The 13,841-nt window shown below is 42.4% G+C and overlaps 1 protein-coding gene across 5 annotated transcripts in view; it reads left to right on the forward strand.

Moving 5' to 3' along the window:
• Positions 1 to 9,733, forward strand: part of Poc1b (POC1 centriolar protein B) — a 101,811-nt gene extending 92,078 nt beyond the window's left edge. For 3 of the 5 annotated variants that reach the window (XM_063262849.1, XM_039080110.2, XM_008765341.4), the window contains 2 exons: positions 4,295 to 4,510; positions 8,179 to 8,525. In XM_063262849.1, coding sequence (XP_063118919.1) covers positions 4,295 to 4,510; positions 8,179 to 8,283 — 321 coding nt within the window. In that variant the 3' untranslated portion in view covers positions 8,284 to 8,525. Of the gene's footprint in view, positions 1 to 4,294; positions 4,511 to 8,178 lie in introns of all 5 variants that reach the window. The other 2 variants (NM_001398583.1, XM_063262850.1) reach the window with 2 other exon arrangements.
• The last annotated feature ends 4,108 nt before the right edge of the window (positions 9,734 to 13,841 follow it).

Below are 13,841 nucleotides of genomic sequence, written 5' to 3' on the forward strand. Positions count from 1 at the left end.
GGTAAAGAGTGATGAGGAAGACTCCTGATGCCAACTGCAAGCCAACTAAAATTAAAATATGTTTAGGGGCTGGAGAGATGTCTCAGCACTTAAGAATGCTTACTCTTCATGCAGAGGGCCCAGATTCGCAGCCATCTATAATCCGGGTTCTGAGAGACCGAATGAAGTCTTCTTCTGGCCTTCACTGGCTTCTGCATACAGAACACACATAAACCCACACATGAACACACTCATACAAATAAATAGAATATTTAAAAGTTAAATGTTTTTAAAATGTATCCTCTAATGTAAGTGAAAATCCCTTATACATAAAAATTACTGTGACATTAAAGGATTGGTTGGATGACTTGTGTGTAGAGTGTGACCTTCAGAGTTGTTTCCGTTAAGCAGCTTGGTTCTTTTACTCTATTTTCGGGAAGTGAAAAATAAGACCTTTTAACCTACAGACAGGGATCTTTCAGCTACAGCAGTTTGCTTGGGCCTTGCCTGAGCTGCAGTGTTTCTCCAGTTGATTTGACCGCACTGGTGACTATGTTATTTGACAGCAAAGGGGAAGTTAAATGGAGACTGCCCTGATGTCTTCTTAGGTAAAGTGGTTCCCAGGAGAATTATAGACATCACCAAAGAAGCACTGTGTATGACATGTTCCTTGTGGCAGCACTGATGATGGCCATCATAAGAAGAGCTCATTTTCTGAATAAACAAACGAGTCACCGTCCTCTGCTGTTCAGTGTTTGCAGTACAAGGGATGTTCTGTGCCATCTTCCCATTTCAACCTTCCAGCTCTAAAGTCCTGTCTCCTCAGTTTTCTGCTCACTCAGCACCAGCCATGTCTGTAGTTCGGTAAACTGGGCAGCTAGGTCTGCTGAGCCCGGTGGGATTACAAACACGTATGTTATACATGTGTTCAAAAGTAGCTTGAACTAAGAGTCGTGACCTGGGGCTAGAAAGATGGCTTAGAGGTTAAGGACACTGGCTGCTCTTCCAAAGGACCCAGGTTCAATTCCCAGCACCTACATGGCCGTTTACAATTGTCAGTAACTCTTGTCTCAGGGGATCCAGCTCCTTCACACTTGCAGGCAAACCACTAATGTACATAAAATAAAGATAAATAAATTAAGAAAAAAAGAGTCATGACCTTTACTGAGGACAAAGCTTAGTGTGCACAAGGGCCTTGGTTTCACTTTCGCTGATAGTAAAAATAGTGGGTTTTCTGTTTATTTTCAATAGTTTTGACACACAGTGAATTATTGTGTCTATATATGAGGGGAATTTGAAAGTTCCACCTTCCTAAAAAATGGTAGAGTGTCAGGAAAAGCGGGGGCCTCACCCACAGCTTTGCATGTGGAGGGTTCAGCATCTTTGAGACTTAACATGTATGTATATATGGTGTAGCATGTATGGCCTTGGACTGGCTGGGTTTTGCTCAGAGTCCATCTCGTTGTTTGAAAACTGAGAGTACATTTTGGATTGAGCAGAAAGGATTGAGCTTTGCTAAGACAGCAGCGGGGGCCGTGGAAGGCAGCAGAGTCTACCTTAGAACCTCTGAGAGGATCGAATCAGCTAGTGTGTGCCAAGCTTGCAGCAAGCCGCAAGCAAGCCAGGTTGCCTTGTCAGCAGAACTACCTGGAGAAACAACCTTCTGCCAAGAACCCCAGCCCTCTAGCAATAACCAGGAATTGAAGATTGGAAAAACAAACCCTCTGAGGGATGTGTTTTATTTGTATCCTAGTTTATTTTTTTTAAAGATTTATTTATTTATTATATATAAGTACACTGTAGCTGTCTTCAGACACACCAGAAGAGGGCATCAGATCTCTTTACAGATGGTTGTGAGCTATGATGTGGTTGCTGGGAATTGAACTCAGGACCTCTGGAAGAGCAGTCAGTGCTCTTAACCGCTGAGCCATCTCTCCAGCCCTATATCTGTAATCCTTGAAGTGCAAGTCTCTGTCATCTGTGTGCAAGGCCCTTATCAAGTATTTGATTCAGATATTTTCTTCCATTTGTTTTCGATAGCTTGATGGTATCTTTTTAATTACACAAATATTACATCCAATTTATTTATTCCTTTGTCATCTCGATCTTGGTGTTATGTATAAGGAAATTTTGTATAGTTCAGGATGCCTAACCCCAGGCTACCTGCGTGCGTCATGGATAGCCGGGAATGTGGCGGAATACAATTGTCATGCTGTGTCAACAGGTTGGACATTCCCAGGCCCAGCCAGGAGACCTCAATCCTGAGTCTTTATAAAAAGTCTTATAGTCTTAGCTCTTTAAGTCTCTGACCTTTCGTGAATTAATATTGTATATGGCATGAAGTCAGGGCACAAATTTATTCTCTCAAGTGTATCTAGTTTCCCCCGCATCTTTTGTTGGAATGATTATATTTTCCAATTTAAATTTTCTTAACAGTCTTATCAGTTGACCATGTGTTAATATGTGGGTTTCTTTCTGACCTGTCAAACCTGCCGTGTTGATCTATAAATCTATTGAAGGTGCTAGAAATCAAATATAGGGACAGGGACACACTAGGCAATGGACTATACCACTGAGCCACATCCTCAGTTCCACACTGGGTTGGTTACTGTAACTTACTGGGAGGTTTTGCCATTTGGAGTACATTGTTTGTTTGTTTGTTTGTTTGTTTTTCTCATGTTCTATTGTCTGGGGTCTTTGCACTTCTGTGTGAACTTTAAGGTCAATGTAAACTGTCTGTAAAAGAAGAGAACTGGAAGTTTGATAAGAACTGCTCTGAGTACATTCATAAGTGTTGGGAGTACCGCCGTCACGTAGATAGTCCAGGCTTTTGTGGAACTTAAGGTCCTCCTGCCTCAGCTTTCCAGGTCCTGGAATTACTGGCATTTGCCACCACACCCAGCGAGAGCTGCCATCTTACCAATGTTATTTTCTGAGGGAAAACCATAGGAATGAGCTGTCTTTCCAGTTGGGTGAAGTTTTAATTGCATTTAGTGATGGCTTAGAGCTCTCACTGTACAAGTCTGACATTCACTGTTAAATTAATTCATACGTATTTTAACTTTTGTTGCTATTATAAATGGGATCTTCTTAAGTTTATACTCGCGCAGTTTGTTCCTATTCAATTGGAGAATTTTTCTATTGTAGTGAAATATAAGTAACAAAGTTACCTTTTTTAAAAATCGCTTTTAAGTATACAATTTATTATTCCAAAAACTCATAATATTCTGTAAGCACTGTTTATTTCTATAACTTTTTATCATTCCAGATGAAACATTTTTACCAACTCAGCAATTAATTTTCATTACCCTTCCTCTTAGTCGTACTCTTCCCACTCCAGCCCTGAATCTGTGTATATGAACGATGACGTTAAGAAGGATCATTGCATGTCTGGTCACTTCACTTAGCATAAGGTTTTCAGAGTTGTTCCCCTCAGTGAAATGTATATAATATAGTATCATATGTATAGAATCAACTTAATTTTGTAATGACATCTCATTATAAGTTTATGTTATATTTTGTTTGCACATTTATCTGTTAATAGATACAGCTTCTTTTTAAGCTCTTGTGACGAAGGCCACCATAGATATCGGTGTTCTGTACTTCTTCGCGTTGGAACTTTTGGGCGTGACGCTGCTAGATTATATAGTCATGCTGTGCCTGATTCTGGGAGGAACTCCCAAACTTTACTATAGCAGCTTCAGCATTTTACACATCAATTAGCAAAGTATGATAATTTACATTTTCTACATTTTCACCAGCACTCGTTATTTTCCTTTAGGAGGAATTAATAATCGTCTTAATGGAGGCAGATGTTTATTTAAAATTGAAAAATAAACTTCATTCAGCAATCTTTTTAAATGGTAAAACTCCTGATCAGACAGGCATGTAAAAAGTATTTTGCAGAAAATGAAGACACTTTGTAAATTTTTCTCTACTTATTGTTGCTTTGTTTCTTTATTGTAATTATAATTTATGTATTTTGATATATAAATAAGATAGAGCTGGAGAGATGGCTCAGTGGTTAAGAGCACTGACTGCTCTTCCATAGGTCCTGAGTTCAAATCCTAGCAACCACATGGTGGCCCACAACCATCTGTAATGAGATCTGATACCCTCTTCTGGTGTGTCTGAAGACAGCTACAGTATACTCATGTATAATAAATAATCTTTCAAAAAAAAGAAGATAAAATTATTCAGTGTAATTCTGGAACTGGGGTGTGTGTGTGTGTGTGTGTGTGTGTGTGTATGCAAATGTATATATACACTATCTAAGTTTGGAAACTCTGTTTCTGTCTTTTCCATGACATTAAAGACAGCGGATTCCACCTGTCGAGCTGTGCCAGGCAAGGGTGAAGACATCTGTAGGTATTTCTTGAACCCTTTGTTAATGCCAGAATGTTCATCAACAATCATGAAAAAGAAACCAGAAGATGTAGGTGACCCGCCCTCTGAAAACCAGAGAAGTGTACCGCTAGCCGTGGCTGACGCTCTGGAGCATATTATGGAACAACTGAACATTCTCACCCAGGTGGGCCAACCTCCGCCTCCTGAGTAAGATAGGCAGGGGAGTCCTTGGCTGTAGCAGGATGAGACCAACGGAGCAGGGGAGTTTTCCTGGCAAGGCAAACTCAAACAGTCATTAGCAAGGCACTTAGGGCTAACCTATTCTGAGAAAATCTGTATAAAGTAGACTCACTCTTTTTTTAAGTGTGTGTGTGTGTGTGTGTGTGTGTGTGTTACACATGCACTTTGTTCTCTCTGGCATTTGTATCATCTTGCAAACGGCAGTGGTTGTACTCTGTGCTATAAATGCTATTTGGTCCTAAGCAGTAATGTTCTGTCCTTTGAAATTGTGATGTAGTATAGTTATATTAGGTCACTTATAAAGAAAGATTTGATAGCATAAGAAAATGTAAGTAAAAATTCCTTTATGGTACAAACATTGCCAAAGCTCATAGACTTCACTGAAAGTACTGTGCTAACTCACTGAGAATGTCTCTCCAGAGCTTCTTCTAGAGGAAGAGGCTTGCCTTCCTATTTCAAAATCTTAGCCAGTCTCTTAAGACCATTTCACCAAAACAAAGAAGAATAATGGACCTTAAATATTGTACTAAAAATCTCCAGTCTTGGGAGGTGTAGACCTAATGTAAGGGAAGTCTTGTGTTAGAATGGAAACAGCCAGAGTACTCACTCTGCCGATGGCGTCCTTTGGAGACATCTTCCGTTGTCTTCTTTGTTCTGCACACTTACTCTTGCTGTGTACACCATTGTTAAGTGCACACACTGCCACAAGTTATACAGAGCAAGAGGCGAACATAGGAGAAGGAGCAAGGTCCGGTTCTTACCCAGAGTGAGTATGTCAGTCTCAGACAGCTCCTGCGTGGACAACTCCTCCGGTCTCAACACCAGCTCTGCTCCTGTCACTGGGGTGCTGGACATTATGCAGTGCACAGGTCTCAAGTCCACAGGGTCTCTCAAAGAAGACCCATTTCGTCTACTCTGTCACCAATATTTAGGTCCAGTAATTGAATACTAATTTTGTCCTGTGCACATCATCTCAGGGCCCTGGGCGTTCATGTGTGGTTTTGGAGTTCTGACATAGAGACTTTGGAGTCATATTTCTTCATAAAAAAAAATCACATTAAACTCACCCACTTTCACTTTGAAATTGTGTCCTACAGGTGACCTACCTGTGCTTACCCGACATTCTTCCCTTTAGAAACAGTTGACCTCTCAGACACCAGATTCAGTTTTAATTAACAGGACTTCCTTCCCTGTCACCAGTCAGTGAAGTCCTTTTTAGGACTCTCCAAATGAGTGCCTCCTCCCTTTCCCTTCCCCCTCCCCTCATCTTTTCACCTGGTTCACAGTTAATGGATCATTTTCTATTTTCGATCTTACTAAATTCCCCTTTGAGTGTGTTATTGTTAACCTTAAGGAGTTCATTTTCTTTTATACATTAAGGGGGTGAAGGCAAGGCAAAGCATGCCTGCAGAAGAAAAGACGTGAGTCTAGGCAAGCCATAAGCAAAGTAAACATGTTCCAAGCCATCACCTAAGCTGCAGGGTGTAGAACTATTACAGAGAGAGGTGAGAAGCAAAGTCAAGTGGACTCAAGGCTAACAGAGGAAGTAGTATCAAAGATACTACAATTCATGCATTAACAACTTTAACGTGTAGCTAATAAATATGTATGTATGCTATCTGTCAACTTACTTGGTACATAATAGACATTTAAGGAAATATTATCAGCATCATGATTATCTTTATTTAATGATGGATTGTTCTATGGAATATGAAAGCAAAAGCTTTTGAAAGATGACTGCTGCCTTCAGAGAAGGAAGGACAGTCATTTCCTTGTCTTCACATTTATCTTGTTTGCCCTCCCTGTATGAACTCTATTACCGGATAACCAATAGTCAGTCAGTCAGTCAGTCAATAAGGCTCTCTCTCTCTCTCTCTCTCTCTCTCTCTCTCTCTCTCTCTCTCTCTCTCTCTCTCTTCCCCCCTCTATCTTCCCCCTTTTAAGAATGCTTACTGGGGTTGGGGATTTAGCTCAGTGGTAGAGTGCTTGCCTAGGAAGCTCAAGGCCCTGGGTTCGGTCCCCAGCTCCGAAACAAAGAACCAAAAAAAAAAAAAAAAGAATGCTTACTGTGCTGGGCAGTGCTGGTGCACACCTTTAATCCCAGGACTCAGGAGGCAGAGGCAGACAGATCTCTATGAGCTTGAAGCCAGCTTGATCTGTAGAGTGAGTTCCAAGACAGCCAGGTCTACACAGAGAAACCCTGTCTCACAAAACCAAAAAATAATAAAACAAAACGAAAATAACCCCCCCAAAAAACCCCTCTTATTTATAAAGTGTACCAACCAAGAATTTTATTGATAAATTACCATTTCTATTCCCCACTGATCAGTCGCTGAACATTCAACTGTGCCTCCTCATGAGGAAATCGATCATCAGTGGCTCTGGTTTATGTTCCTGCTGCCACTTGAGAGGACCAACAGAGGAAAATAGTAGGCTAGGCTGTGTGCTAGCTGGGTAGTCCCTGCAGTACAGATTATTATAAATGCCACAGACAGACAAACGGCCTGAGCCTGGTAATGGTTGAGAGGTGTGAACATTTGGGAATTAAATCACAAGAAAGTGACTTAAAGCTCAACATAAAGAAAGGCTGGTGTAGGAGGGTAAGGGATGAAACCATGAAAGCCACTTAGAGACTTCTGGATAGTGGCTGGTAGTGACAGCTGGTCTCTTATGGGAACTTACTAAGCAACATGCAAGTTTCATGTGGCTTTCTGGTCTATATTTTAGTTTATCATAAAAAAGGGGGGTTTTGTTTGTTTTTATCTTTTTTGGTGTTTTGTTTAAGGAAAGCTAGGGCTGGAGAGATGGCTCAGTGGTTAAGAGCACTGACTTCTCTTCCAGAGGTCCGGAGTTCAATTCCCAGCACCCACATGGTGGCTCACAGCCATCTGTAATGGGATCTGATTCCCTCTTCTGGTGTGCAGTTGGACATGCAGATAGAATACTCACATATATAAATATTTTTTAAAAAGCTATAGAAGACTGGACAGTATCACTGTTATTTTTCCCCAATTTGACATCTACAATTACTCTGTTATTAGGAGCACATGTCGTTATATGCTGAGGGAGTTAGGAGAGCTACACCCTACCTAGTCCTGTGTACCCAGCAGCAGACATTCTTAATGATTCAGTCCTCCCGCCTAGCTGGGAACTGGTGTGGCGGCCATGGTGTGTGTATAGCAATCTCCCTTCCCTCCTTCTGTAATGCTGTAGGGATGGCCACTGTGGGGTGGACTGTGACAAAGTGGCCAGTGGTAGCAGGTCAGTAGTGCCTGAGCCACAAATGTATAGTGTGACCTGTATTGCTTAGAGTACTATGGATGACCTCATCCCTGACCCTGTGTCTTCAGATACAAGGATGGCCTCCAGAGGCCTGAGTTTAGATCCTTTCTTCACCTGCATCAGGTGAGGTTTAGGGTTTTGTGGGTTGGGTTAGGTGGTCTTCTGTTTCCTCCATACCTGACAGTGCTTTGCTCTGTAGGTGGGCTCACTTTTTTAGCCAATTCAGGGGCCGGTGATTGATTCCTACAAGGGCCTCATGTGGAGGAGGGGCTCATCGTCCCCCTAATCACCGAGGTGCCAGGCTCTGACATTATTGTCCTCTTTTTGCAGACTGTTTCCATTCTAGAGCAACGACTGTCTTTGACCGAAGATAAGCTGAAAGACTGCCTTGAGAATCAGCAAAAGCTTTTCAGTGTCATCCAACAGAAGAGCTGAGCAGGAGGTGTGCAAGCTCAGGCTGGTCCCTGAAGACGTACTCACACACTCAGGACGTTGCAGAGGCCCTCCCTCCACACCCTGCCATGCACTGATCACTGTAGATTCTTCAGGGGTGAGCAACAGAACAAAGGTTCAAGTCATTTGTAAGGACTGACTTAAACACACAAATCACTATCAAGGATCAAGTTAAGCTCCTCCCAGGTACAATTGCAGTAATAAAGTTATGAACATTTAAATCACCCCATTCCCCCTCCCCCATGTTGTTTGAAATGTCAGCTTCTATTTAATGTGCCAATCCTCACCAGGAAAGTAAGCAGACCTCTAGATCTCATTGTTAAATCATTTCCAAGTGACCATGTTCAGGCAATTCCTGAAGGTAATTAGTGTTATTTCTTAGGTGAGCACACCCTTGAGGGGAAAGCATTCGCTTGCTTTCAAATAGCATCTGAGATGTAGAAAACCTGTCATTGAGTTGGCTCATAGTTCTTTCAGGTCAAAAAAAAAAAACAATCTGCCTCGAAAAGATGCTCCCTCAGAATTTCCACAGCAAGAATCAGCTTATTTTGATTAGCAAGAGTGCTTACATGACAGAGCAGGCGTGTTCCTCGTCTGATGGGAACTGCATGAGGCATTTGTGTCTCTCCTGTTACAGGTGAACGCACTGAGCGGTCTGGGTCATACTGAACCTGTGACCACAGTCCATAGAGATTATGTTTGTGTGGTGTCAGTGTGCTAAAAAGCCAAAATGATAAAAAATATGTGGATATACACGAATCGCATACTGTTGCTTAGGGTGATCCTGGTGGCTGAAATAGCACATTTTTATTTAGAAAAAGATTGCAACATCTATTTTATTTTAATGAATTGTGATTTGAAATGAAAACGAGTCAGGCATTCTGAAAGATCTTGGTTACAAGTTGAGAATGTTTCTCTATCTCAAACAAAATGGGAATCAAAGTAAAAAAGAGCAAATTCAGGGGTTGGGGATTTAGCTCAGCGGCAGAGCACTTGCCTAGCGAGCGCAAGGCCCTGGGTTCAGTCCCCAGCTCTGAAAAAAAGAAAAAAAAAAGAAAAAAAAAAAAAAAAGAGCAAATTCAAGGCAGCCAGCTCGGGGAGAACGAAGGCCACGCAGGGCTGTGTAGCCAGGGCAGATGCCATCTGTGCACGGAAAACGGAGAGACAGCGGCGTGGGGATGGAGAGACTGTTCTCCAAGCAGTCTCAGTTGTGTGCCTCTGAGCTGGTTTTGTCTTCCGTCTCGCTGTGTGTTGTAAGTGCCCTCTCTGTCCTGCGACTGTGACCGTCTTGACATTTTCACGAGCTCACAATACCAAGTGGCCATGTATTTTTATACCTTCGTTGAGAAGATTGCATAAGAAAATGAAATGTAATACCAACTTTTGTTTACTCTTTTTTATGCTTCAAATAAAGATACTTCTCTTTTTTAAATATTGTTTTAAATATTTACAACCTTGTTGCTAACCTTATTGCTGCAGGGCCAGTGCAGGCCCAGTGTGCACATCAACCTCCTGAAGAATTCCCAGCTCCCCGGCCTTGTCTTTAGGGCTAACCTTTGTGACTCAATTGCTCCCGAAGGGGCCCTGTGTGTGTAACAAACTTAAGGTGATTTGGTTGCCCCTGGACTGGGGCCCCTATTTAGAGATCACTGATCCAGCTTCTGCTGCTTCTGACATCCCAAGGAGGCCACATACTTTCCTCATCGTCACAGAACCAAAACTCCTAGCTGAGCAAGGGTGACATACAACTTTAATCCCAGCACTCAGGAGGCAGAGGCAGGCAGATCTCCAGAGTTTAAGGGCAGCCAGAGTGAGTTCCAGGACAGCCAGGGGCTACACAGAGAAACCTTGGTCTCAGAAAACCAAGGAGGCTAGGGGGAGGGCAAAAGAAGACCCTGAAACTCTTTCAAGAGGACCGTTTTTACAATTTACCCCATTTCCCTAGCTCTTGAGAAATCAGAGCAGAGCAGCACACGCTACTTCCTCTCAGAGCTCTCAAAAGCAGCCGGGCTGCTAGCACACACATGTAATCCCAGCACTGGAGATGTGGAGGCAGGAGAATTAGGACATCAAGGGTAGCTACGTGAGTCCCACCTCAAAACCTTTTGTGGAGACAGGGTTTCAATTATAGAGCTCTAGGTAGCTGGGAATTTGCTATGTGGACCTGGCATGCCTCAAATTCAGGATATCTACCTGCCTGTGCCTAACCAAGGGCTGGTGTTGAAAACACGAACCACCACGCTTAGATAAAAAGAAAAAAAAAAATCTTCATAGGCATCAACAAAATTTGGTCCTAGAATACCACATCCCTAAGAGGTCCTTAGCTCATCTTTAGCACCCTCCCTTCATTTCTCAGATCCAACACTTGGAGTTATTCGAACCCCTTTGCCTCACACACAGTTCAGCCCTTTAGGGAGTCCTTGTGGAGTGTACAAAACTCCCAGTCACTTACCACTGCCATCTCCCGAATAAACCAAACCACCATCATCTCTTGCCTAGATCACCTCAGGTGACCCATACCTTGTCTCCCTCCTGTCATCCCTTCTCGAGCTCACACGACTGGCTACCATGGTCCTGGAAGAGCAAGAGTCAACAAGGCACCTGTCTCACCCAGGCAGGGTGGCACGGACCTACAATCTGTTCACCAGGCTGAGGCAGGAGGCCGGCTGGGTTACCAAGAGAGATTTGTCTAAGAAGCTGTTGCAACCAAGCATGGTCCATCTCACTAACAAAGTAAAGGCTAGAAAAGAAGATGAGTCAAGTCTACTAACACTACTAAAGGCTCACGTCTTCACTGTGCATCGTCGGCTCGCCCATCCCCAACCCTAGTATCCCTTCCCTCTGGGTAATCATCATTACGCTTACCCGCTCCCCCATGCAGCCTTGGGCCTCCCTTGATTGGAATTGTCTGTCTTGAGGGAGTTCTCCATTCAGTTCCACTTCCCCACTCCCAGGCTGAAATAGGAGCCATCCTCATACTTCCCACACCCCAGCCTGGTTTCCCCCAACAGACCTACTATCTGATCTACCTGTCTCCTGCGGCCCTGTCTTCCAGGCAGGCCTTCTGCCTGCCACTCCCTAATAGGACGGAGAGCTGAGAACAATGCCCAGATTGTAGTGAGCCTGCTCAGCACAGGACACAAGCAGCTATCCAGTTGCAACTTTCCCCCTCCTCTACTCTTACAGTGGCTTCTGAGAAGAATTCCCAAGAAGCCATTGCAAGAATGGAAATTTTAAGTGGGTTAGTGAGAGACCCTGAGTCCTTGGGATATCTGGGATCAAGGAAAAACAACTAAGGAACCAACTTGTCACATGGTTTGATACCGTCACTTTCTCCTTAAACTGCCCAACCAGAGGCCTGGTAACTCACACCAACAGCGCTCAAACCTTTCTGCCTGCATAGAAATTCTTGTCTTGAACTCGTTCAAGTTATATTAACAGATGCCAAAGGTTTCAAGGGATTTGTTTTTTTTTTTTTTTTTAAAGTTCCTGTTAGCTCGATGTTCCTGTTAAATTACAGCGGAGCATAGTAAAAAAAACTTTATTGGTCTTTTTATTACTTTTTAAATTGTTTGTTTTCAAACAGAGTCTCACTAAGTAGCCGCAGCTGGACGCAAATTCATAATCCTTCTGTCTTGTCCGCCTGAGGCCTGGAATTACGAGCACGTGCCACCATGTACAACAGTATTTTTTTTTTGAAAGAACAAATAATTATACTTACTTATGAAGTTTACAATGATAGTCAGAGCCTTTGTATAATATAGAATATTCAAATCGGGTTAATTAGCTTTTCCATCCCCTTAAACATCTATTGCTTTTTGTTTTGTTTTAATTATACTCTATATACTTGTTCATGCCGTTATACGAGGATATTTTCATACAAGTATGTATTACACATTCCCCTGCTGTTCTCTACTTGGGTGGGCAGTAACTCGGGAATCAGGCCTCATATACTATAAAATGTTTGAGTCTCACCTGGCAGCACAAGAGAACACATTTACAAACTATTAGAGGAACAAGAAAGGAGCTGAGCAGAGGAGGTGCATACCGTTAACCCCAGCACAGGAGAGGCAGATCTCTCTGAGTTCAAGGCCAGCCTGGTGTACAGCTACACAGAGAAACCCTGTCTTGTAACAAAAACAAACAAACAAACAAACAAACAAACAAATCACCTTAAAGGCATAAAGGTGATTTCTGATTGGCTAAGTCTCTGGTATATGCTTGCTCTCCCAGTTATTTCAGAGATGCTCCAGGTACCAGCCCTGTCTCATTCTAATAGCCTTTCAGATATTTTAGCCAAAATATTTTAGTTCGATCTCATCTTCAAATGGATTATTTCTAATTTTAACTTTTAAGACTAATTTGAAGAAACGATTAGATGATGCAGGCACCACCCAGGAATCTCAGCACCCAGGAGGCTGAGGCAGGTTTGCGACCAGCCTGACCTTCCTAGGGAAGTTCACAGAACAAAGCAAGGAGGAAAGGCTGAAGAGTTCGCTAGTGAACTTGGTGGGATATACGGAAAGGAATTGTGGGTAAAGTTTGATTTTCGTGCTAAGCAATAGGGAATGCACCTAACCACTGTGGATAAAGACAAATATGATAAAATCCAACCTTCGGGGTTAATTGTACGGTGGCATCTCTAGGCTTTCCAAAGGATCTGCAGTGTAGGTACAGACTTGAGCTGCTGCTTGCTACAGAGATAAGCCACTTACGCTGGGGAAGAACCCGTGTCCGGCTGGCTACTGCCAAGTTCTTTCACTTGGTTCACAGAATTTTTCCTTCCTAATTCTTGAGTTACCTAGTGATGCATAAGAAGATTAGAGGTTTCATACCGAAGCTTAGATTCTAGCTTGTCCTGGTATCATGGAAGATCTGCCTAGAGAGGACCAGCTTCCTCCTCTAGCTGAGGGGAAGGGATTACTGTTATAGGATAGACATCTCCGCTTCCTGTGGTCTATACACACACACACACACACACACACACACACACACACACATATATACACACTCAGATACACATACACACACATACATTCACATACACACATTCACATGTTTGCTTACATGTACATACATACACATTCATACACATACATTCACACACATGTACTCATACACAAACACACACATGTTCACTCACATGAACACTTACACATTCATACACATAACTACTCACACACATAAACTCACATGTATATACAAATATACACACATGTGTTTGCTCACATACACACGCATACACATATACACAAACACACCATATATACACATATATATACATATACTCACACATACACTCACATATACACAAACACACCACATATATACATGTATGTATATATACACACACATACATACATACACACATATACACATACACACATATACACACATACATACACACATACACACATACATACACACATACACATATACACATACACACACATGCATACACATATACACACATACATACACACATACACACACACACACACACACACACACACACACACACTCTCTGTTTGATTTATTAT

The sequence above is a fragment of the Rattus norvegicus genome, chromosome 7 (assembly GCF_036323735.1).
Source record: "Rattus norvegicus strain BN/NHsdMcwi chromosome 7, GRCr8, whole genome shotgun sequence".
NCBI classification, from domain to species: Eukaryota; Metazoa; Chordata; class Mammalia; order Rodentia; family Muridae; genus Rattus; species Rattus norvegicus.